Below are 22,992 nucleotides of genomic sequence, written 5' to 3' on the forward strand. Positions count from 1 at the left end.
AAAAACAATGACTTCAATTGAAATGATAACATTTTATTAAGTTTATGAAATCTTCCTAAAAGGAATGTGTTGATCTGAACAGAATGTTGTGCAACTATCTAATTAGCAAGCTGAAGCAGCTATAAGTTGATCAAAGTTTACACAAATGGCCAAAGTCTATCAAGTCCTATTTGACAGACTGCAGACTAAAACTTGTGCTATACAAGGAAATTAAGAATTTGTTAATGCCATTGCTGAACAATTACACCACATTATTAGGTTGTTGGCCATATTGTTTGGCAATTTATTTAACATAATTAGCTGCAAGAATTAAAAATATAGACCTCAACAGCTTGTTCCCTTGTACTTACACAAACATATAAAGGTTCCCAGGTAAACCTTAATCAAAAATGTGTTTATTATAAACAAGAACTTCCTCCACGTCTACCTTATACATAATAATTAGCCGACCGAAAGTTTAAGTACAAGAGGTAGTAGTAAAGGCTAGACTCTGTCTGGCTAAAAAGAATAAATACCAAATTCAGATATTTGGTAGAGCCACATTAAAATAAGTTATGGAAAAGGGAATGTGCTGAACTTGATTTTAAATGACAATCAGAAAAATTAAGTCACTTTTATTGTCCAAGTTGGTAACAGTCCTCTCTCTTGGTCAATATAAACTTAGTGCAAAATAAGTGCCTTCTCAAATCTTCAAGAAGGGACATGATGCATTTCTATAATCCCAAGATGTTCTCAATCATCACTGTCGCTTCCAGATTCACTTAACTGGAGATCATTCCCTGAAATTAAAGAAACATCACTGAGCAGTGAATCAAAGCAACACTATTCTGAAATAGTATGATAAGTTAGCAGTTCCTTATGCCATCTTCAGAAACTATAATCATATGATCAACTAGATTTCCACTGTTCCTAACGCCAGCCTGCCTGGAAAACAGCTTTGGGCTAGTGAGGAATACCTAGAGCAAAAAATCAGAAGGCAGCAATGAAATTGATCTGCAAATCACGCCCAGACAGTAATAAATTCATCATGATTGGGAAGAGGTTCTCGCACTCATTGGGGTCCCTCAAGGGACATTTCTCTCTCTGATGTTATTTAACATCTATATGCACCCTCTTGCCAAGTTGGTCTGCAGTTTCAGACTGTGTTGTAACCAGTACTCTGATGACAATCAGTTATATCTGTTGATGGGTGGCTGGCTAGATACTACCCCAAATATTTTGGCCATGATGATCTCTGGTTCAAAAGCTATCTGGTTAACCTCAACCAGGACTAGAGCCTTCTTGACTCTGGCCCCAGCCTTGCGGAACACTCTCTTAAATGAGACCCAGGCTTGTGGGATTTGGTACAACTCTGCAGGGCCTGCAAGACAGAGCTGTTTCACCAAGCTTTATGGAAGTGGTCAGCAATGAAATTCATCTAACGGCCTCCCTTTCCTTCCTTCCCTCCCCCTCTTTCCTTTTCCCTTCTACTAGTCCTGTTGGGAGTGAGGTTTTAAGGAGATATAGCCCATATTTTAATTATTATTCCCCTCAATGAAGCAATTTGGAACTTAGATATTATTAGAATTTATGGATTTTATTGTCAATTGATGTTGAACACTGCCCTGAGCCCATAAGGGGAAGGGCCGCCTATAAATTGAACAAAACAAGTCCTTTCTTTTTCATCATATCTATATCAATAAAGATATAAATTATGAACTTACATAAACCTCCCTTATAATTATGATGAAGCTGTAGTCTTATGCAACTACCATTTATTTCAATAAAGTTTGCAAAAGAAGATTCCCATGAATTATGGCATTAAATATTCTGAGTGGCAATTTAAGCCAACAGATCAGCAAAGGGTGCTCTGGCAGGTTGGCATGCTTCAAGTTCTTCCTGTTTGGACTGTAAACAATTTTAAAGCCAAAAGTTACTATCAATGAATCTCTAAATTAGTCTTTACTTACATAATGGCATGAATAACTCAAGGCATGCATAATCTGCTTTGGTGCAAAAAAATGGGGAAAGAGGTGAGGCTGGACTCCCTAGTAGGTGTCAGTGACAATTTCAACATTAAGAATTTTATAAATAATGACAAAAAGTTAATATTGGCATAAGTGGAAATATTCTTATCATTTTATTAACTCGTTTTAAGGCAAAATTTCTACAGAAAATTTCAGAACAACAGCTGGAAAAGTCTGTTGCTAAGGAGAAAAGAGTCCTGTGGCAGTTTATTGTTTTAGGAACTCACATAGGAAAATACTGTTTCAACCCACATAAAGCAGACTGAGAAGAGGAGAGGTCCATCTATAACTACAGTGATGGGAGGGAGCTTTTATCTATAGAGGCAGCAGAGCTTTGAATTCCAATGCTGGGAAGCAGTAGTAGGGAAGGACCTTGGCTTCTATGCCCTGTTAGATTGGCCATCTGGGGCAACTGGTTGGCTGTTGTGTGAAACAGCATGCTGGGTAAGATGGATGACTGGTCTGATCCATCAGACTCTTCTTATGTTCTTAAGATAATCCTTCATAACATATGGGTTATGTAAGCCAAGGGAAGAAGAATCCAATTTAACAAGCAAGATTTGGAGAATTAAACAACATAAACACATCCAGATAGCCAAGTACAAGATATTGGGTTGGATCTTACAGGTCCATATTGTTAACAATGATGCATTCCTCCTGTTTCAGGAGCCTTTTACCATCATAACAGGCTCTTCCGCTGATAGAAGAGACTCTTCTGTTGGTGGAAAGCATTCCTATCAGTGAAACGGATTTAGTTAGATTATGGGATGGTTCTTAGAAGTATAAGAACTATATAAGGATAGAACTATATTAGTATAAGAACAAAACAGTAACACCTAAGTATAAGTGGGGAAGGATGATTATTTAAATGAAGATACAGTGTCAACTTGTTAATGAAATTATTCTGCCTCTTCTCAATCCATCCTTTTCTTTTGTTTAATGTACAATAAGGTCCATTACAAAATGATCCAGCTGAGATGTTGTACAATTCTGGCTATGAAAGCCTTTGACAATACACTGTTCTACCATTATTTTTGGTATCTTCCTATTTTTAAGAAATTTGGTATTGCATAAATGATGAAGGACTATATTAGGGGTGATGGGCAAGTGTGACTACAAAACAAATGTAGACAAGTGATCAAGAGGATACTATCAGTTCTAGTAGCCATGTCGTCAGAGATGGAACACTGAATTTGTGTACCCTTTCAGTTTAGTGTGCTGTTGGACTAGCATTCATACAACAGCCCCTGTAAAAGTTCAAAACAAGGTTTTAAGATCACTACATTTTTTTTTCAACTAGAAAGTTTACAGTTCAATCCGGAGTGGGAGGGGCAGACCCCTCTCTGGAGCCAGTGCCCATTCCGATGATGAAAGGAGCAAACGGCCAGCGGAGGGGCAACTTACCTGAGTGGGATCCATAGCGCCCAACCTGGAAGACTCTGTCCTGGCCTAGGTCCACCAGCATAGAATGCTGTGCCTGTGTGGCTGGGATCAGGGCTGACCTTAGTAAGTCTCCAGCCAGGCCCCATGCACTGATGGAGCCAGGAGTGGAGTTACGCCATGATTTTCATGGCCTATCTCTATTCCAACCTATGGGGGATTTTCAGCCCATTGTTAAAAACTTTTCCAGTTGGTGGGACAGTGCTGGAGTGGCATCATCCCAGCCCTGTCTGAACTGGGCTGTTAAACTTTCATAGTTCAAGAATGGTTCTCAGTACTTCATTTCCACCCCCACCATTCATATAAACAGCATACATCTTTAACACCCCATCCTAGGCATATAGAGAAGTGACGTTTCACAGAAATTTCTTTTAAGTTAAATGTTTTAGGAACCGTTAATAAGGGCAGTTCTGCACATTACAGTTAATGGGAAAACACTGGCATTATCTGCAGCAAATACATAACACATAGATGTTTTACATTCACGTAATCAATCTTTAAACACAGTATTTGCATTTTGACACCTTGATTCACGGAAGCATATACGTGTGTATTGAATGATGCACAAATGTGCAGATTTAATATTTGCAGAAACATTTATTTGATTGTGTTCCTGCATTGCAAGGGCTTGATCTTGTTGGCCCTTGGGGTCTCGTCCAACTCTATGATTCTATGACTGTCTACGGCTTGAATGTTTCCACAGTTACAGTGCATATGCAATCATAAATATGTCCTCATTAACTGAACAATGACATTATTTCAATAAAATCAAAATGCAGAAGAAATTTCTGTGATGGCTTAGAAGTGGCAGATGAGGTAATGATTATTTGGTAGCCACAGGAGGCTGTTTCTATGAGGCTGGGCTTTGATGTATATTTTTTGTTTTTGCAACTTAGTGCAGCTTTCATGGTCAAATCGATAACTATTGCTTGTAATACGTAAACAGCTTGTAACAAGTCTTTGTAAAACAAGTTCAAAGAACCAAGCTATTAGTAAAAACCTACACAAAGAAACAGCAAGCCTACAGGTATTAACACAGTAACTTCTGCAAAATAAAAAAAGCTTTTTTTAATAATACGAGCTACAGCGGATTATCGAATTCTCACCCAATTGCCACATATGTTACTACAAAACTAGAATAAAGGAGTTCTGCTAGTAGTCTTTCCCTATTAACTCTACTGTTGAGAATACATGTATAAGTGTTATGTACATACATAACATGTATAAGTGTTATGTACATAAATAACAAAGAATGCATATGTCGATATTCTAATGTTGAAACTAAGCATGTTTGGTCTTACAAACAGATCTATCATTCTGTGATTCAATGGAAGCTAGATCAAATTGCACCAGATGTTGGAACAGTTCGTTCTGAGGAAATTGTAATATGGACTTCAAGTACAGATTACTGGTTTCTATCTCAAAGCATACAACTCTGAAGAAGTCATTTACAATGTCACAAGCTCTAATTGAATATCGGTGATCAACACAGCTTTTATCGCAACTTCTTAATCCATATCTTAGTAGACCAAAGCCTTATATCCAGACATGGCTTAACTTTTATAAAACATGCAGTTTCCTTTCACATTCCCGAGGTCCAACTATAGCAATGCGTTCTCCTTGCTTACTTACGCAATGTGTTCATCACGTGTCCGCTGTTCTCTTTACTTCTGTTATATCCAGTATCGATATTATGGAAGGTCTGATGATGTGATATAGCAGACACAGGAGGCTGTGTCTGCAAGTGCGGCATTGACAAAGGAAGGGATGGCTTTTCATCTTCTGAATCACTAGAACTGTTTTCACTGGTTGAAGATGATGATGAACTCTTTGATTCTGACGAACTATCATCGCTACTCATCTGTTCTATAAGTTTAGCTTCTGCCTTGAGCTCTGAAAATAAGGTTTAAGTAAGGAAAATAAGGATTTCCAAGATGAACAGGAAAAAGTTGATGGTTTTATACAACTACTGTACAAAGTTAAGGGTATAACTAAAATGGGAAATGTATATTGGAGTTAACTAAATAATTGACAATGAGATAAGGTTTTTCTCTCTTGTATATATTTCTGCTACCATAGTGTACAGATAGTATGGCAATCTTGAACTGGGATATATCACAAATTCAAACATTCTAGTCTAGGATGCAGGTTGGGGGTTAAAGAAAAAGATAATAGTACCACTTTTTGGATAATAAGACAACCTTTGGTGGTGACAGGGGAAAACCAAAAAGTACAAGGCTGTCCACATTGTACGACAACCCCATTAGGCAACAAGTCTTATTCCACCAGCCTTTGAACTTGATCAAATGATCACAGCCATAGAAGTAATTGTTCAGTGGACCATACCTGCACGATTAAGATGAGCCGATCACATTAAAAAATGACTTCCGTGAGCAATCATATTGAGTCAACTTTGCAATCGAAGTCTTTGAGCCTGTTGCACTAGCAAGCAAAAAGCCAACCCAGACTCAGTGCTGTTTAAAAATAACCAGCCCTGTTCCTGCTCATATGGGTAAAAGTTAGCATGGCTTGACATGACCGCTATGGTCTCAAGCAGCCATGTGAATGCACTCAGATTATTAATATCTATCTGAAGATTTGCTCTGAAAAGCTCTTATAATCATCAGGTAAGTAACTAAATATGAAATAATCCAAGCAAAGAGTGGGGGAAAAGGAAGGACTAGCAGAAAATCAGAGCCTTTGCTAATCTAATAAATCTCTTCTTTGAATTTTGCATTAATGTTTTTACAGCAAAATTCCATTTTAGTTATTTATATGCCCAATTTTTATTATTATAATGTAAATGTTCACCCAGGACCTTTCACTTTTATTGGCTTGCATAAAAGCAAAAACTAAGGAGGAAACTATCAGGTAACAGGCTTCATGTGCAATGGTGTAATTGACAGCCTCTGCATGTATGCAAGGGGGGATTGCTTTGGGAATTAACGAGTCACTCAGAACAAGTTCCAACTGAACCAACCAACCCTAGAGAAAATTGTCAGTTCTAATTTGTTCGTGAATGTCCTCCCCTTAAGTTCCAGCTGCTTTTAAGTAGTAGTTCAGAGAATTAAAGGCAAGACATTCTGGTCAGAATTTATCTGCGAGGGGGGAAAATGCACAAAGACCCTTTTTTTGGTATTGTGTTTAACGATCCTGCCTCACAAGGATATCCTTATTATCAATAAATATAGATACCATCTGCTAGCATTAATTTAACACCTTCTACCTCCTCAGGCTCCAGTGGTATGTTTTGTATACTTGAATTAATGAAATATTCCAACTAATGAATTATATATTTTCAGAATAAAGTATATTGCATTATTTTACAACCGCTAGAGGTTTCTGGAGTCACCTTGCTGACCACAGACCAGAACTGATTTCATAAAATGAAACAGCCAGCATGGTGTAGTGGTTCAGAGCGGCAGACTCTAATCTGGAGAACCAGGTTGGATTCCCCACTTGTCCACATGAAGTCTGCTGGGTGACCTTGGGCTAGTCACAATTTTTGTCAGAACTCTCTCTGCCACACCTACCTCACAAGGTACCTGTTATGGGGAGGGGAAGGTGATTATTAGCCACTTTGAGATTCCTTACAGTAAAGTAGGGTATAAAAACCAATGCTGCTTCTTCCTGTAAGTGGACACATCTAAATTTAAGGCAATCATTGAAGTCTAGCCATCTGATTGACCAGACTAACTGAAGGTTGTATTTAGGCTACTAGAATACTTGTTACATTTACAAGGCAATTTAGTCAAGTTTACAACCCATAACCCAATTTAGTCAAGTTCATAACCCATTCTCGCTAGTGTTATAAAAGATTTTTTAATGAATGGGTGTAATTTGTATCTTGGATAACTAACAAAAATATTCAACCACCAGATATTCTTCCATTAAAACCTTCATCTTTTAGAAAGCATTCTCAGAAGCAGCGACATAGCTGAACACAGGTGTCAAACTCGTGGCCCTCCAGATGTTCATGAACTACAATTCCCATCAGCTCTTGCCAGTATAGCCAATGCTCATGTTGGGAAGGACCGATGGGAACTGTAGTTCATGAACATCTGGAAGGCTGCAAGTTTGACGCCCCTGGCTGAGAGGTGGGACCACTACAAAAGCAAGTCAAGGGAAAAACAAAACAAAAAAGAGAATACTGCCACCATTTTTGGAGCCATATGGGTAGAGATCCAAGTACAGACTAAAACAATTGAACTATCTTCCAAATTATTTCTGCACCAGTATTCTTCCATATCATATAATGCCCCCTTTTTCTCAATTTCACAGCAACTAAGCTGCTGTAGCAGCAGGCAATGCACACACAGTCTTGAAAAGGAAAACAAAGTTTGCTTTTGGAAACAAAGACACAGCAGATATACCACAGTCTGTATACAGTCTGTTGTATACAAGGCACCAAGAATGGGTTACTGGAGCAACTGCTGAAATTCTTCAGTTTGTGAAAATAAGTCTTCAATCAGAACACTCAGTCAGTGGCATCAAACATGAATGTGCATATGCTGTAATTTATTTACCAAGACTTTTCTCAGTGAACTGGATTATTCCTGTTGCTCTCCTTTCTTAGTACACATTATGACTGCCTGGATGAAAAAGGTTATTCCATTAAAGGATCTTTAAGGCAGGAGAATGTACAGAAAGACCCTTCAGTTCCTTTTTGGTTATATACATAAAGATAGCCTCTTTCCCAATGGGGTGGCACTGCCATCATTACCTGAATCCATTGATTTGTCCTGGGAGGAAAACATTGCATAAACAAGGTTTAGCTTTTTTTTAAAAATGGCAAATTATAGATAATTTTGATATCCCCTTAAGCAATATTGTTACTAAATCTGATTAAAACCAACTGAATCTGAAATATGTGGTGAAGATACCACTTATTTGTTCTGTGATACATTTTTACACAGGGTACATAATTTTTGTCTGTTTATTGCTAATAACTCAATCTATGCTTTAATAAATGGATTACAAACCACCACCAACCCAAACAATTAGTGAACCAATTTGCGATTTGTTGTACCATTCAGAGGACTGATTCTGCCAATACCACCTCTGCAATACCCCAAGTCAAGATAAGTTTCCAAAAAGCAGCAAGATTTATTGGTCATATTGTAACTGAGTTGCACGACTTCAGACTGCAATAACAGATCATTATTAATGCCCTTGCAGGCAAAAAGAAAGAAAGAAAGAATTATCTCCAAAGGAAACTAGAACTTCAGCCAGTTTTCAATTTGCAACAGATTTTTAATAGAATAATATTCATTTATGAGACCTTAAATGTCTCCAGGGACACAGATCCGGTAAATGAGGTGGTAAGAGTCAGGTAAGAGACCACCAATCCATATTTCAGAGACGTAATAGCAGTTAACACAGTAACTGGCCAACATGCGGACCTCATTCATGAAAATGGAAGCTATACATGCAAAGAAACTTCCTGTTACCAATTCACATGATACAGCAATCACACATATTGTGCTACTAAAACATGTGGCTAGCAAGTTCACACTCCACATGAATGAAATGCAAAGTAACATCTGCAGAACATGAAAGTTAAATTGCAATCTCTAAATTCTGAAACTGCAAAGTTTGAGCCTCAGCATAAGCTTTTAACAAGAAATGTAGTCATAATTTACCTCTTTCAATATCATCCATAGGAGAAGTTGGAGACATCTTTTCTTTGGGAGTAGAACATTTAACACTGTTTGAAATCTTGTTTGCACTTCGCATTAGTTGCTGTTGCTGCTCGATACGAGACTGGACCTTACTGCTTCCTTCACCTCTGTGTGAAAGGGTTAGACTTTTCAGATGTCTTCAAAGAACAAAGTTCTAGTTCTAGAGACTGTGAACTCTTCTAAATGTTTTAAAACAATCCGAATTGAATAAGAGGCTTAAATCCAGTTACAACTGTGTGAATCAAATTATAGCTTTCACTACATTTTACTAGAAGTGGAAGTCATGGATGTCAGAGCCAATGGAGCATTTCTGTGGACAGAATGATTTCTGTGGGTGAGATTTCAATTTTTGCCTCTCATTACCTGTTGCAGCACCCCTCCCCCCCAAAGGGAGCAGCATTTGAGGAGGTATTTGGGGCTGTTAGGCAGAGGCAGGCTAGAAAATCTTATTCAGATGACAGAAATCTTTCCATCTGTGAAAGCCAGTTTATTAATACATCATCCCCTCATTACCCATAATGAGCAAAGTCACAGTAAAAAGCATCCATTATTGATAAGAATGAACGTGGAATTAAAAGTGATTTATGCTTCATAAAAATAGTTTCATATGCAGCCCAATACCATTGAGAGCTAAATAACATTTGGTTCAATACGTTTGACAATCTCACCAACACAGAGAATGCTACATTTGTCTGAGTGCAGGGCTCCAGGGATCTCAAGCATGTCTCAGGAAAGTTGCCAGAGGCCATTTTTGCACGGCAAAATTGCATCGGAATGGAACCGGGATCTCACGTACCAGATCAATTTTGCCCCCGTTTGTACCTCTACACGGATCTCCACTTCTGCCCCTGTAATGCTCCAGTTGTTTCCACACAAGCACAGGGCTTTTTTCATTTGCCCCGCAATCTGTTCCACGCATGCGCAGACAACCTCGGTTTCCCGCATTCTGATTGGCTGCTGGTCATGTCACACACGGCATCATTCTCCCCCAATCCCCCACTCACTTTCACAGAGAAAGAAACAGTGGATTAAGAAAGAAAAGAAGAAGATGGCATTGCCTCCACTGTAGGGAAGTAAGATGACATTCCTCCATCCCTGCAAGCAGAGATGGTATTCCCCAGATAGGAAATACAACACCTGCAAGAAATGAGATGGCATTCCACCTGTGAGCAGTAAATGGCATTTCCTCTGTAAAGGAGAGATGCCCCTGTAGTCAACCCCGCAGGGTCGTCGCTGAGGAATAGGCGAGACGCGGAGGAGGTTTCATCTGGCGGAGAGCGTCAGCAACAGGAAGCGCGGGATTTCGTGATCCTGACAACTCTGCCCTGTGCTGGTCTCTGGCACCTTTTATTAGGGTTTCATTGTGGGCGTGTAAAGGAGGTGGGTAGGGAGATGAGCGGGAGACCGGGAGACCTGGAGATCATCATGTGATGCATGATCTCACCTGGCTCACGTCGCGGAGAGGAGCGTGGCGTCTGAGCCTAATCATCCTCACCTGGGGGCAGAACCATTGTCCCTGCGCCCGGTGACTGAGCCGAACAGTTCATGACCCGTGACTCATAGGGGGATGAGGAGTGGGGGTGCGGTGCGACCAGAAGGCCGTAGGTCCGTTGGCGTCCCAACGTTCTACCACGGTTAACAACTGGAGTCAAAGCAGTGCATTACTACATCTCCTCCTTTTTTTATTTTAGAAAGGACGAGGAAATGCCTAAGGGGTGATTTAAAGGGGCCGCTTGTCTCCTCGCCCGTCTGGTCAAGCTGGCCGAGCTGCTTGACAACATTAGGAGGAGCAGTTCCTGGGGTAAGGGAAATTCGAGGGGCTTCTTACATGGGTTTACAGGCAATATTAGACATACATTGAGCGAGAGCAAGATCCGATACTTGAGGCATACAATTAAACCAATGCAGAGCACAATACAATAGCACTCAACCATCACTCCCAACAGCCAGCTCCAGAGGGCTGACCACCAATGGGGCAAAACATCATACTTCCAAGATTAGATACAACTTCCAGCAATTGGCGCACTTTCATATGAATCAATTGGGAATTATCAGAGAGATTAAAGCAACACATATGCGTGCATTCTCACAACCTTGGTGATGCAGCAGCAATAAATGTCGGTAGCTGACACGATTATCTAAGGTAAGACGAAGTTCCTGCTGCTCGGCGGCCAGGGCATCCAGAGCGGTGGAGGTAGGGTTGGTAGACTGCGCAAGGGGCACAGGCCAGAAGCGGCCGATAATCTTGAGTGTTACATGAAACAAGTCCGGGGACTTCCCACGAGGGGAGTCGCAAGGGAAACATACTCCGCCTTGGCTAAGAGCCGCTGCGCCGCTCCGACAAAGAAGGGTCGAGGGGAGGGGCGGAGCGGCACCGGTGCTTGGGCTCCTGAGGTGAAGCCTGATGCAAAACAATGGTGAGATGGCGGTAGTGAGTCCCGGCGAGGCGGGTGGGCGAGAATACGCAACAGCGAAAACGATAACTTCTAAAATTAAGGCATACGGTAACTTCAATAATCGAGTCGGGTCCTTAGTACTCCAGCAATTCCCTTGAGTGGTCGGCTCAATAATGGGCATGAGGGAGCAAGGCATCAGACATTGCGTTGGCAGCAATATATACAAGACATGCATGTTTGTAGATGGGCGACATCATATAAGTAGAAAACAATAATCATAGCTAAAACAGCGAAGTACGCATAGGCTAGATGTAAGGCAGAAAGGCAACCCGTGGTTGCATAATTGTCCAATGCATGGCTCTTGCTGTTTGGCTTCACCGAAACTACAGAGCGATGGCGTTAGAGTCCATGGGTTTCTCAAGAGCGTAGGGAGGAGAGCTGCAGATAGTCTTTAGCATTGCAGGTTCGAGTGAGCTCCCCTCACGAGCAAGGTTCAGCGAGAGAAGAAGCGTGTTCAAGCAATATTCAAGCGGCTGAGAACAGCGGAGAGTTCCAAGGGTTAATCCTCAGAGATGTCCCTGGCTGCAACTCAGAAAACTTCAGCATGTGAAGAGTGACGAAGAGGGAGAGAGAATAAGCGATTGTAGCAGATGAGGAGCAACTGCCCGGCATCAGCCTCTGAGCCACAGCTGGCCCAGGGCATGCCGTTCCCCCCAGAGGGGTGGCCCCATGGGGCTGTGATCCTTGTGGAAGAATGGGTGTGGTGGTTTCAGGAGAGATCCCTCCCATCTCGGCCCAGGCTGGGGAACTGTCCAGACCCCTCGACAGGGCGGCGGGGTCGGAATTCCTCCAGGGAGGCCCCGCTCCCATCTCCGGGATGGGAGCTGGCCTGGCATGGCGAGCTGGACTCCTGTATAGAGAGAAAAATGGCAGCGCTTTTTTTCCCAGGGGTTTTAGCGTGCTGGCTGGGTTAAGTTCTTATAGATGACAATGGGAAAGTCCGAGCCCTGAAGGTGGGGGGGGCAGGCAATTTTTTTGATAGATAGAGAATAGAGAAGAGTACTTTGGATATGGTCTGCTGGATGAGACCTTGATTGGAGTGCGATAGGGGGGGGGGGAACTACTCCCCTTTCTTTCGTTTAATTTTGTAGAAGCTTTTCGTTAGAAGCAGTTGGCCCATTCCGACAACGATCACTTGCAACATTCAAAACGTTAAGAGATACAAGGCAGGGAATTGCCCGAAGGCTTAGGAGAAGAGGGAGAGGTCATGTATCCAGGTCGGGGATGTTTGTTTGTAAAACAATCCCAATCACCGTCTAAGAGGTGTGGGTTTTACCAAAAGCAGCTTGAACAATTCACAATTATAGTCATATCCGTATTATAGCATCTATAGGAAAGATTTAGAGAAAGATGCAAAGAAAACAGTTCCTGGGCTTGAGGAGGGTTTGATCCTGTGAGCAATTTGAGAGGGGTTTTGCAAGAAAAACCTTTTGTCAGATCCCAGATCTAGAGATAGAGATGGAATCAGCCCATGAGGAGAGAAGGAGAGATTGATGCAGGAAAAGAAGTGGGGAAGGGTTTTGGAAGTCAGCTCTACCTTCCCCTCCTGTAAGGAGACTTTGGCCGGTTTGAGCTAGCTTCCTACCTTCATGGAGAGCTGTATGCAGATAGGTATTGGCTGAGAGACCCCCCTTGGCACTGTGACTTAGCCAGGGAGCGCCTCAGCAGAGAATGTGGGAGCATGAAAATGATTTTGGCTTCATATGTAACTGGCGCCACGCCAATGTGTAGCAGTGTAGGCCTCAGATGAACGAAGAGAAAAGGTTCTCCAAAAGGGAAAGGTTTGAAGAAGAGTTTTTTGAGGGTTTTAAACTAAGATGGAGGCTGGCCAGAAGCAGAGTCCCATCGGCCTCCTAGGAGGTATGCACGAGCTGCGTCCTGTTATTTTAGAGTTGATGCTTAGCAATGAAGCGGGGACCTTTCAAGGCATTGGCACACATAATCAGAAGGAGAAAAACTTTAATTGGAAGCACAAAAGCATGGCTTAGAAGCAATGGAAAAATCCCTCTTATGAGGGGAGAACTTTAGGGAGTCTCTTGAAAGGGGGCAGGACATACAGGACATACATAGTCATACAGAGCACATATAAAGTGCCGAGGAGAGTTGCAACTCTGATTTGGGAATCTTGCTCTCTCTCTGAGGTACTGGCGATTTTGCTGCCATTTCCAAAGGGAGCTTTGAGGCTTAGGGCTTTGCACAGGCTCAGAGGCTATGAGATCTGGTTTGAACCTTACAGCTGGAAGGAGAGAGGGCAAGGGGGCTTCTTCTTCCGCGAAGGACTTTTGGCTTAAGGCCATTGTCTGAGCATCTTCCCCTTTCAATACTTACTCATTGTCCTGTAGATTGGCTATATGGGGCATTCTGAGGAGAGCTCAAAAGCGGCGATCCTCTTCCGTCAGCATTCCTTTCTGTTGCAATTCAGTGACTGTGGACTCTGCAGAAATTTTTGAAATCTCGTGCCATTCTGGGGGGCACTGGTGGAGGCATGGTGACTTTGGAAGTAGAAGTAGTTAGCAGAGCAGGAGGCTATAGGCGTAGGGGGGGAGCAAGCTGGCAAGACCAGCCCAATGGTCTCCGTGGGGATGGGATCACTATACTGAAACTGGGGCAGCCCGAAGATCTCGTAAGGGAGCTCCGGGGGAAGGGTTTGAGGTCGCGGATCTTGGTTCCGGGCTGGGGAGATGCCCGAGCGCGAGGCCTCCCCAGCGGGCATTGGGAGGCGCCCGGTCTTGGGCTTTCCTGGGGGTCTTAGCCCTCTGGGGAGAGACCCTCTTCCGTCAGGAGTTGTAGGCCCCCCCGCCGGGCAGCTTCTAATTCCTCGGGAAATGTCCTGGCTTGCACCTGGTGGAGACACTTCGTCTCGGGGCTGTCTCATAGCCATGGCAGCGGAGAAGGCGGCGGCTAGAAGAGCTGGCTTGATAGGCGAAAAGACCCGATATCCTGGCAAGCTTTGAAGCATGTCGGCCAGCTTCGGGTTCTTCCCTGGAAGCTACTGTGATAGCTCTAAGGCACTCCATGAGGCGTTCTCCTTGGCAAAGCGCTTAAGGAGTTAAGCCCTGGGCCTCCTAGTTGTCAACCTGCCTCTTGAGGGCCTCCTGGAGCCATTTTACAAACTCAGCATAGGGCTCACCAGGGCTTCTGCGAGATGCTAGAGAAAACTTTGGGTTGGCTCGCCTAGGTGTTGGGGACTTTCAAAAGCGCCTTGTAGAAGCGCATTCAAGAAGGCGACCGTAAGGGGAGCCACGACGGAACAATCTGATTGTTGCAGAGTTACTGAAGGCATCGAAGCCGTAAAGCTGTGCGGCAATGTAGGCGCCGCCGGAGCCGACTGCCCTGCTAAAGCATTGCTGGCGGGAACTTCGCTCACCCAGATCTACAAATTGTACAGGGCTCAGGAGCATGCGGAAGGTGGTCTTCCAGTCGTCCGGAGCCATTAAGTGATTCCTCAGCGACCGCCTCCTGGCATGCCTCTCACATAGGGAGCTGAGTGACTCCCACGTCACGCTTCGCTTTTCGCGAACTCAGTGAGGATGTTATAGTTTAAAGGAATTTACTCGACAACCCTTGAATGACGCCATGCACCCTCCCCCTCGGTATCTGTGAAGTGGGCGGGGCATAATGCAAAACTCTCGGCATCGTCTTCCGTCAGGAGTTTCTTTCTTCTGCAGATGCGTGGCTAATACGTTCTCACGAGAGTTTTGAAAACCAGCGCCATTAAATGGCGCTGGCGGAGGTGCAGTAACCTTCGGAAAATGAAAGGCCAGGAACAAGGAGAAGGGGCGGCTGAGCAGCGAGGAGAAGTTTGAAATAGGCGAAGAAAAGGAGCAAGGGGGGGCAGAAGGAGGACAGGCGTCCAATTTAGTGGATAGAGAAAATTCCGAGGTTGAAATTGAAGGTGAAAGATCCCGAAAGGAGGGCGGCCTACGGCAAAGGGAGCCATAGGTCTGCAGGCTGATGGCGACATAACATTGCCTCCGCGTCATTAGCAGCGACATCGGTAGCGCGAGGCTCAATGCCGAAGAGTGCGCCCGATGTTTTCCCCGTCCTTAAGATTCAATGTCCCCCCCTCTGGGTACCATGGACATTGAGCTTCAATCTCCTCACCCAATTTGCGCGGCTCCCTTCTCTTTCTGGGGACCCTGCCGCATTTAAGCGTAGCAGCTTTCAGTTAGATCAGCGTGCTTGTCATAAGCCCTGCTTTTGCAAGCTCCCCACATACTCTGATGTTCCGTCGGACGAGAGAGTGTCCTAGGACGCATGCGACTCTGGATGCGCCGATCCAGAAGGACAGGCGATATTGGGTCGAAACGGTGGTCCCTGGATGAGCTTGCCGATCCAGCGGACTTCGGTATCGCTGGCCCTTTCCCGAGGCTTAATGCGGTGAGCAGGGTGGAGGTTAGAGGATCTCCCGGGTTTCGGCACCAGCTTGTAGCGTCAACCCCGCAGGGTAATGCCGGCTGAGGAATAGAAGACGTGGAGGAGGCTCTTTCATCTGGCGGAGAGCCGTCAGCAACAGGAAGCCAGCGGGATTTCGTGGATCCTGGACAACTCTGCCTCCTGGTGCTGGTCTCTGGCACCTTTTATTAGGGTTTCATTGTGGGCGTGTAAAGGAGGTGGGTAGGGAGATGAGCGGGAGACCGGGAGACCTGGAGATCATCATGTGATGCATGATCTCACCTGGCTACGCGGCGAGAGGAGCCGAGCCGGCTGAGCCTAATCCTCACCTGGGGGCAAGACCATTGTCCCTGCGCCCGGTGACTGAGCCAGACAGTTCATGACCCGTGACTCATAGGGGGATGAGGAGTGGGGGTGCGGTGCGACCAGAAGGCCGTAGGTCCGTTGGCGTCCCAACGTTCTACCACGGTGCTGCTGGGTCAGCAGTGCATTACTACATGCCCCCCCCCCCCGATGTAGATAGCATACCCCTCCTGGTGGGGGGTGGCATTTCGGCCCTGGGAATGGGGGAATGTTGGCATTCCCCCTCCACCTTGGTTTTGTTTCCCTTGGTTTTGTTTCCCACTTTGCCAGCAAAACCTGGCCTCCCTGCAGAAACAACTTTTCCTGCCCCAGCACAGCTGCCCCTCTAAGGAGTCAAGCCGCACCTGCATATTTTGCAATGGACTGAGGGGCATGTTGTCCCATGCCCAGGGAAGGGCTGGGTCCTCTGGCTTCGAGCCAGTTTCTGTGACTTACGATGTTGTGAAATTGTGGGGCAGTCCTGTTTAAAAACAGGGCACGTTTTCTGAGATGTGGGCACCAGGTTTGGCTGGGAGCGACAGAGGAGAAGGGCCCGCTGTCCCCAGCCGGCCCCTTCCCCGCTCCAGCCTCGGGAAAGGAAAGCAAGAGCGCGGGCTGGCTAGGCGAGCCACCTGCAGGGGGTGCACGGCATGGCTGGGTGCGACAGAGGAGGAGGGGAGGCACAGAAAATATTGGGTGGGCCAGAATGGCAAGGCAGGAAAAATACACTAGTTCTGCCCTGGTTCTTCTCCTGTGGTGTTTGTACGGCAGCGAGGTCACACAGGGATATTTAAAAAGCAACACCTTGCTAGCGATGTTTGAAAGTAAGGGAGCAAAGGCAATATAATTGGCCGACGCTGGGGCAGACACGCTGCAGCTCCAGGAGCCGTGCAGAATTCTTGACTGCACAAGGATATTTCCTGGATTCACACCGGTGCAATTTTGCCATGCAAAAATGGCTAGAGAGATATTGTAAAAACTGCCCTTGGTGGGAGGATAGGGTAGGACACCAAGACAGGGCTCCATTCAAGGCTTCAATGGTTAAATCGATTAATGAGAAACAAATGTACTTCTCCTCAAAATAAATACAAAATGTACCTTTGCAGTTGAAAGTTTAAGAAATGCTCTGTTAAGGATGTTTCAGTTATCTGTTCTGTTTCCTAATTTGGCTATGCTTACTTTAACTACAACATTTTCATAATGAGTAAAGAAACAGCAACTTTCACCCACCTGGTCTTCTTCACAGTGATGTTGCTGCTCAGTTTCTCAAGTCTACATTCTCCAGTGTCATGGTTAACAATCAATACACATTCTTTTTGGTATGACTTCTTGGAGCCCTTGAAAACTGTTACAGGTGGAGTTGAACCCTTTTTGCAAAATGAGAAAAAATACTACTACTGTAGGCAATTAAAGAGTGACATTTTTCCTAGGGGAATAGTTGTTGACTTCACAATGAACGATCCTGTACATTTCACAACAATGCTTCACAAGCGTCTATTTCATGATTATAAAATAGCCACTCTTGGATACCAAATGGGTTATGAAGGAATTTGAAATGATCACAAAAAACTGCACACTTACAACTCAAATAAACTGGCTTAATAACTAAACCAATTTTTATGCTGTTCCAAGGTTTGTTACATGATGTTTGATTTCAAATCTGGGATGTGCATGTATATGAGAGAAGTGACTCATTCTATTCACTTGTCATAATTACATAACTATCAACTTAAATACAAAACTGGGACAATATGCTAGTCACAGTCCAAAATTAAGTCCTTGTTGGCATCAGCAACAGCAATCAACCATTACCACAGATAGAACTATCCATTTGTTTTCTGAAATCATACCAAAACAACATGTCAAAGAGCTTTCAGAAAGCAAGGGACCTGGTCTTGCAAAATTTCAAGAATGCAAAATTTTTCATAAATAAGCTACCTATTTTTTTAATGATATTCTCAAATCTTTTAAAATGATGCTGTGCTTGTTTCACCAACACAAATCACCACGCTGCCTAGAATAATTCACTCATGAGTACAACCTGTCTCTCTAATCTGTCCTAGCAATAAACAAGAATGTAGAAAACTTTTTGGTCACCAGAGTGAATAAGGGGAATGATATACCAGATATTGAGAAATAATAAGAAATGTATTAGGCAGGCTATGGGAAAGGGCAAGGAGTTATCCTCATAAAATGGAAAGTGAGGAAGTTCTGTTTCACTGGAGGGGCACGGTGATTGCTGGCTGATTCCTACTATTAATCAGAAGGCAGGTAAATTTCAACTTCCTGTCTGTTCTAGTGACAGCCATCCTCCTCCAAAATTTACCATCCAATTAGAACCAATGTATCTAGAGAGTAAACTCAATACAGGCTCAATTATCCAAATATAATTTATTCGCTCCTCTTTGCTATTGTAGTTATAGTATCAACATAATGTTCTCCTTTATTCACACTCTTGGAATCTGTTCCTGATAGCTCAGATTGTCAGTGACAGAGAAGCTCACAAAGGCTGTAGCCACAGACATTCTTACAGGGAAAGAAGTTCTACTTCACAGGATATACAGCAATTACGTCTACAGTAATTACACTGGTTTTCCAACAGTAAACATTAAACAAATACAGACTAAACAAACAGACAGACAGTTTCCTACATACTTGAGGACACTTTTGTGGAATTTTAAATGGCTACGGCTGCCCAATGCACATTTTAGAAAAAGTACATCGGGCCTTCTCACTGTGTGGGATAAGAAACACAGGCATAACGATGGGAAATATGGTTGCCATGATACTTTTTAAATTCCAGAAGGGTCAGTACTTAAAAGACATAAGCGATACTCTTTTCTTAATTCATTCTTACCTCAATATTTGGTAACGTTATTGTCACCTGTTCACCTTTACCAACTTCAAGGTCTCCTTCACAGGATGTATCAATTGACGCAGGTTTGAAGTCATCTAAGAAGAAAATAACAAAGCAAGTAATGGGTGTGCTTTTTAGGACTCCTTTAAATGCATTTACAGCCAAGATAGAAAAGTGCTGACTCTTTTAAATGATATCTTTTCTAATACAGATTTACTTAGAATCTTATCCAAGAACCTGCAGCATTTACAGTCCAGAACATCTGGCTAACATATATCTTACATTTTTTCACACAAGGACCGAACAAATCCAACAAAGGGTAATTATTTCCCATAAGGAGTATTATTTTTTATTTCCCACATTCAAGAAACAATTGGAAAAAAGTAAAATTCAAGAAAACTATTACCAAGTTGTCCAAAAAAAAAGGCAAGTGCAGTTTGAATTATCCCCAAATGCTTACAGCAGGGAATACAACAATAGCTTAAATATACAGTCAGATCATACCTTTACAAAACAAGAAATAGTTGAGATACTGGAAATATTCTTTTTTAAATATAAGAATTCTGCACATTAAAAAAATGTAACACATGGTTTCTCATTACTAAACATTTTAAAAGGTTAGGAAATTGTCAGCACATCTAGCATGTTTATTGTTGGCTTTTATTTTTACTGTGGTGATAGTCTTGACAACTAAGCCAGTTAATAAATGACAGTGCACAACATGTTTAAATATATTTTGAATAAGCAGATCTGCAGCTTCCATATAGTTGCAAATCAATGGGTCTTTATCTTCAGTATATAAAATTAGAGGGTCTCTGCTAAAACAAGTGAAACTCCTAACTGCTATTCTAGTTATGTACAAAAAAGTAGGAACAAGGTTTATTCAAAACTATACAATTATTACATATTATGAAACTGAATCTTACACCTGTCAATGTCCTGATTTTTGACAGATGAAGCCTGCTTTGTATGCTTTCATAAACGAAAGGTTCAATAGCATGGGATATATATGTATTATCTACAAAATCTAGTAAGGTGGGTAAGAAAATGTGTGTTTTTATACCACTTGGCTTCAACAACCTGAAATACATATTTGTTTACAAATACCATGCTGAAACAAGCCATTATTATTATTTGCCTTTTGCTTTTGTCTGTTTTGCCTTTTGCTTTTGTCTGTTGGACACAGCCTAATTTTTGGGCAACATCTGGCAAATGGGCTTATCTCCTAAATCTTATTTCCACAGACCACACCCAGGTACTTCAAGGGATTCCCTGTTTTACAACATATCATTGTCTACTTGGTGGAGAACATGTATGCACACATGTAACGATTTTTAAAAGGATTCACAGATCAAACTGTTGGTTAAACAAATAGCTAATCTTTGCTTTGATAACATTTGGAGTACTGAAACAAAAAAAATATACTCCATAATGTCTTCATACATGACCCTTTTCAAACGAAGTATTACACTTACTCTGAAAACAAGACCACACTGCCTTGGAGCTTTCCCAAATAATTTCTAAAAAATTAACATGTATCATAATAACCTACTTTTAAAAATTAAAAATCCAGCCCTGACGTGCCCATCACTTCCCAAAATGTCCTGCTTGGGCACCACTTCTTATCCCAAAAGTGTTTCCCTCTCCTGAGCCACAACCTGGGCATCAGTCCCCAATGCTCACGCCAACTCCTCCTTCTCCAAGGCTTCAGCGTTTGTTTTGAACTCAGGCCATCTTTTATGCCGTTTTTTCTTAACACGGAGTTTCAAATCTACGCAAAGATGCCTGTCTGCAAAACGACCTCTTTGCTTCCCTCTGTCCAACTACCTGCCCGATCTAAGGATTCTCCCAGCAGCACTCGCGGCGCCCCGCAAACCGTCTCCCTCGAACCCACTTCGAGGAGTTCTCAGCCCCCCCCTCCAGCCGCTTCCCCCCCCCCCTCCGCCACTCACAGCGCACGGTGTGGAAGGCGCAACGCGGCTGCCTCTCAAAACTGTCGCCCAGAAGCAGCGCGCGCTCCTTGCAATCGAACAGGCGCGAGGCCGCCCCGTTCATCCCGCGCGCCCCTCACAAACGCCTTCGCGAGCGCAGCGGCAGCACCGCAGCCACAACTGCTCTCTTCTCCGGCACTGCCAGAACTCTCAGCCGGAGCCTCCTTCTCCCTCGCGGGAGGAGGAGAGGAGGCGGGGCCAGCCACGCGCTCCCCACGCGAGGCCGCGCCCCCTCTCCCAACACCTTCGCCTTCAGCGGCCGAAGCGATCCTCGTCCCTTCCGAAGTGCGGTGTAGGGGGAGTATCTAGGCCGGAAAACAGCCGAGCAACAGACGGCTCGATTTTGGCATTGGCTGCCGCAGCCTGACTAACCCCGCCCACTACAAAGTGCTCTTGAGGGAGAAAAAAAGGTAAGGTTCTTTCTGGAGTCATCGAGTGGATGGGGCTCAGGAGGAGGGAAGGCGTTTGTGCAAATTAGGGGGCGGGAGTCAGCCAGCCGAGACGTTGCAAAATTTACCTCTTGCGGGGCGGAGGGAAGAGAGGGCGGCTCGTGTGACGTCACAGAGAAAAGAGGCCACGGGCGCGTGAACCCTGTGAACCCTTCCGGTTGTGGGTGGAGGAGTGTGGGGAAGGGATGACGGTGGCGGTGAGTGCGGAGGGGTGGTTGTAGAAGACTTACGTGAGGGTGGGGAAGCGGCTCAGTGCTCTCGCGGAAATCCCAGAGCGATAGCATCCTCAGGGTTTCCCCAAGCTCTCCCCACCCCATTTTTGTCAATCTTCTTGTCCTGTTAAACTACCAGATTGCTACACAAGGTCCCCAGGCACCTTCAACACATCACACATTTGTTATGGTGTAAGCTTTTGTGGGTCAAAAGTGCATTTTCTGATGCAGTAAACTGGCTTTTATGGAATGGGCCCCATGAAAGATTATAACAAAATAAATCTCAGTCAGTACGGTGCTTTTTTTTTTTTGGTAGGAAATGGTGTATGCATGCCAACTGAGCAGTATGCCAGCTTCTGTTCTGTTGCCTCACTGTCTCAAGGGAAATGTTGCCTTGTGTTTGCATTTTCCTCTTTCCTTTGAAAACAAAGGTGGCAGCTGATGCTAATAACTGGAACTGCAGGTTGGACCAGATCCGATGTGTCTCAAATGAGCATATCAGTTTCCATTCTGCTGTCTCAGTCTTCAAGTGAGATGGTGCATTGCATTGTCTCTTGAGTTTTCTTCTCCCATTTGGAAACTTGTGGTGGTTGAGCTGGAATTTGAAATTAGAAATTTAGTGTTGTGCCCTGAATATGTATAAGGGCATCCCAAATGCAGAAGGGAACAGTACAGAAAGTAATGGAAGTGGCCCAGGGCTGGCACTGGCACATTTGCACACCCCACTGGCATAAGGGGCAAATACACTGGTCGGGAGGGTGAACACGTACGGGGGCACCATGAAGCTTTGGGCTCCTAACCAGTAAGAGGCTGCCACTCCATAGTTCTGTCAGTGTCAAAGGGAATGCTGGAGGAGGGTTAGGGTTACCTGGGCCTTTAAGGCAAGGTATTCTTCCGATGCAGCCCGATGCGGAAATGTCCAAACCTAAGGCCTATTCTTAAACCCAGAAATCTTTCTTTGCTGACATAGTTATGTCTTGAGTTGTAAGCATTTATTTTTTCTCCGCACCAATAAAATTTAAATAATAAGCTCAGAACAATATCCTATTTTTTTTTCTTGGATTACTTTTGTTGACAAATAGCGGTTGGTAGTATATATAAATAGTACAAATAAGACAAGCAAAAAACTTTCAAAAATTTCATTTAGTACAGAATGCTGCAAC

The 22,992-nt window shown here is 43.7% G+C and overlaps 2 protein-coding genes across 3 annotated transcripts in view; one reads left to right on the forward strand and one right to left on the reverse strand.

Moving 5' to 3' along the window:
* Nucleotides 1–17: 17 nt before the first annotated feature.
* Nucleotides 18–21,527, reverse strand: EAF2 (ELL associated factor 2). 2 transcript variants are annotated; one of them, XM_048485617.1, is made up of 6 exons: nt 21,130–21,527; nt 19,178–19,272; nt 17,551–17,687; nt 9,089–9,234; nt 5,075–5,339; nt 18–779 (listed from the first exon to the last, which is right to left on the reverse strand). In XM_048485617.1, exons 1-6 carry the CDS (start codon nt 21,230–21,232, stop codon nt 773–775), a joined length of 753 nt encoding a protein of 250 aa, XP_048341574.1. In that variant the 5' UTR covers nt 21,233–21,527; the 3' UTR covers nt 18–772. The 2 variants fall into 2 exon arrangements, with proteins under 2 accessions (XP_048341574.1, XP_048341573.1); XM_048485616.1 differs by having other exon boundaries at nt 5,079–5,339; nt 21,130–21,522.
* Nucleotides 21,528–21,732: 205 nt separating this feature from the next.
* IQCB1 (IQ motif containing B1) overlaps nt 21,733–22,992 on the forward strand; it is a 32,597-nt gene continuing 31,337 nt past the window's right edge. The window contains exon 1 of the mRNA XM_048484505.1: nt 21,733–21,814. The gene's annotated coding sequence lies outside the window, so the exon portion shown is untranslated. The remainder of the gene's footprint in view (nt 21,815–22,992) is intronic.

The sequence above is a fragment of the Sphaerodactylus townsendi genome, linkage group LG02, assembly GCF_021028975.2.
Source record: "Sphaerodactylus townsendi isolate TG3544 linkage group LG02, MPM_Stown_v2.3, whole genome shotgun sequence".
Lineage (NCBI taxonomy): Eukaryota > Metazoa > Chordata > Lepidosauria > Squamata > Sphaerodactylidae > Sphaerodactylus > Sphaerodactylus townsendi.

What these genes read in the sequence shown, in the direction of transcription:
- EAF2 (XM_048485616.1), bottom strand. Translation starts at nt 21,232, where the DNA reads ATGAACGGGGCGGCCTCGCGCCTGTTCGATTGCAAGGAGCGCGCGCTG. An exon ending in ATCACTGTGAAGAAGACCAG is followed by an intron (nt 9,235 to 17,550) that starts GTGGGTGAAAGT and finishes CCTTTCACACAG; the next exon opens with AGGTGAAGGAAGCAGTAAGG. An exon ending in TATGGATGATATTGAAAGAG is followed by an intron (nt 5,340 to 9,088) that starts GTAAATTATGAC and finishes CCTTATTTTCAG; the next exon opens with AGCTCAAGGCAGAAGCTAAA.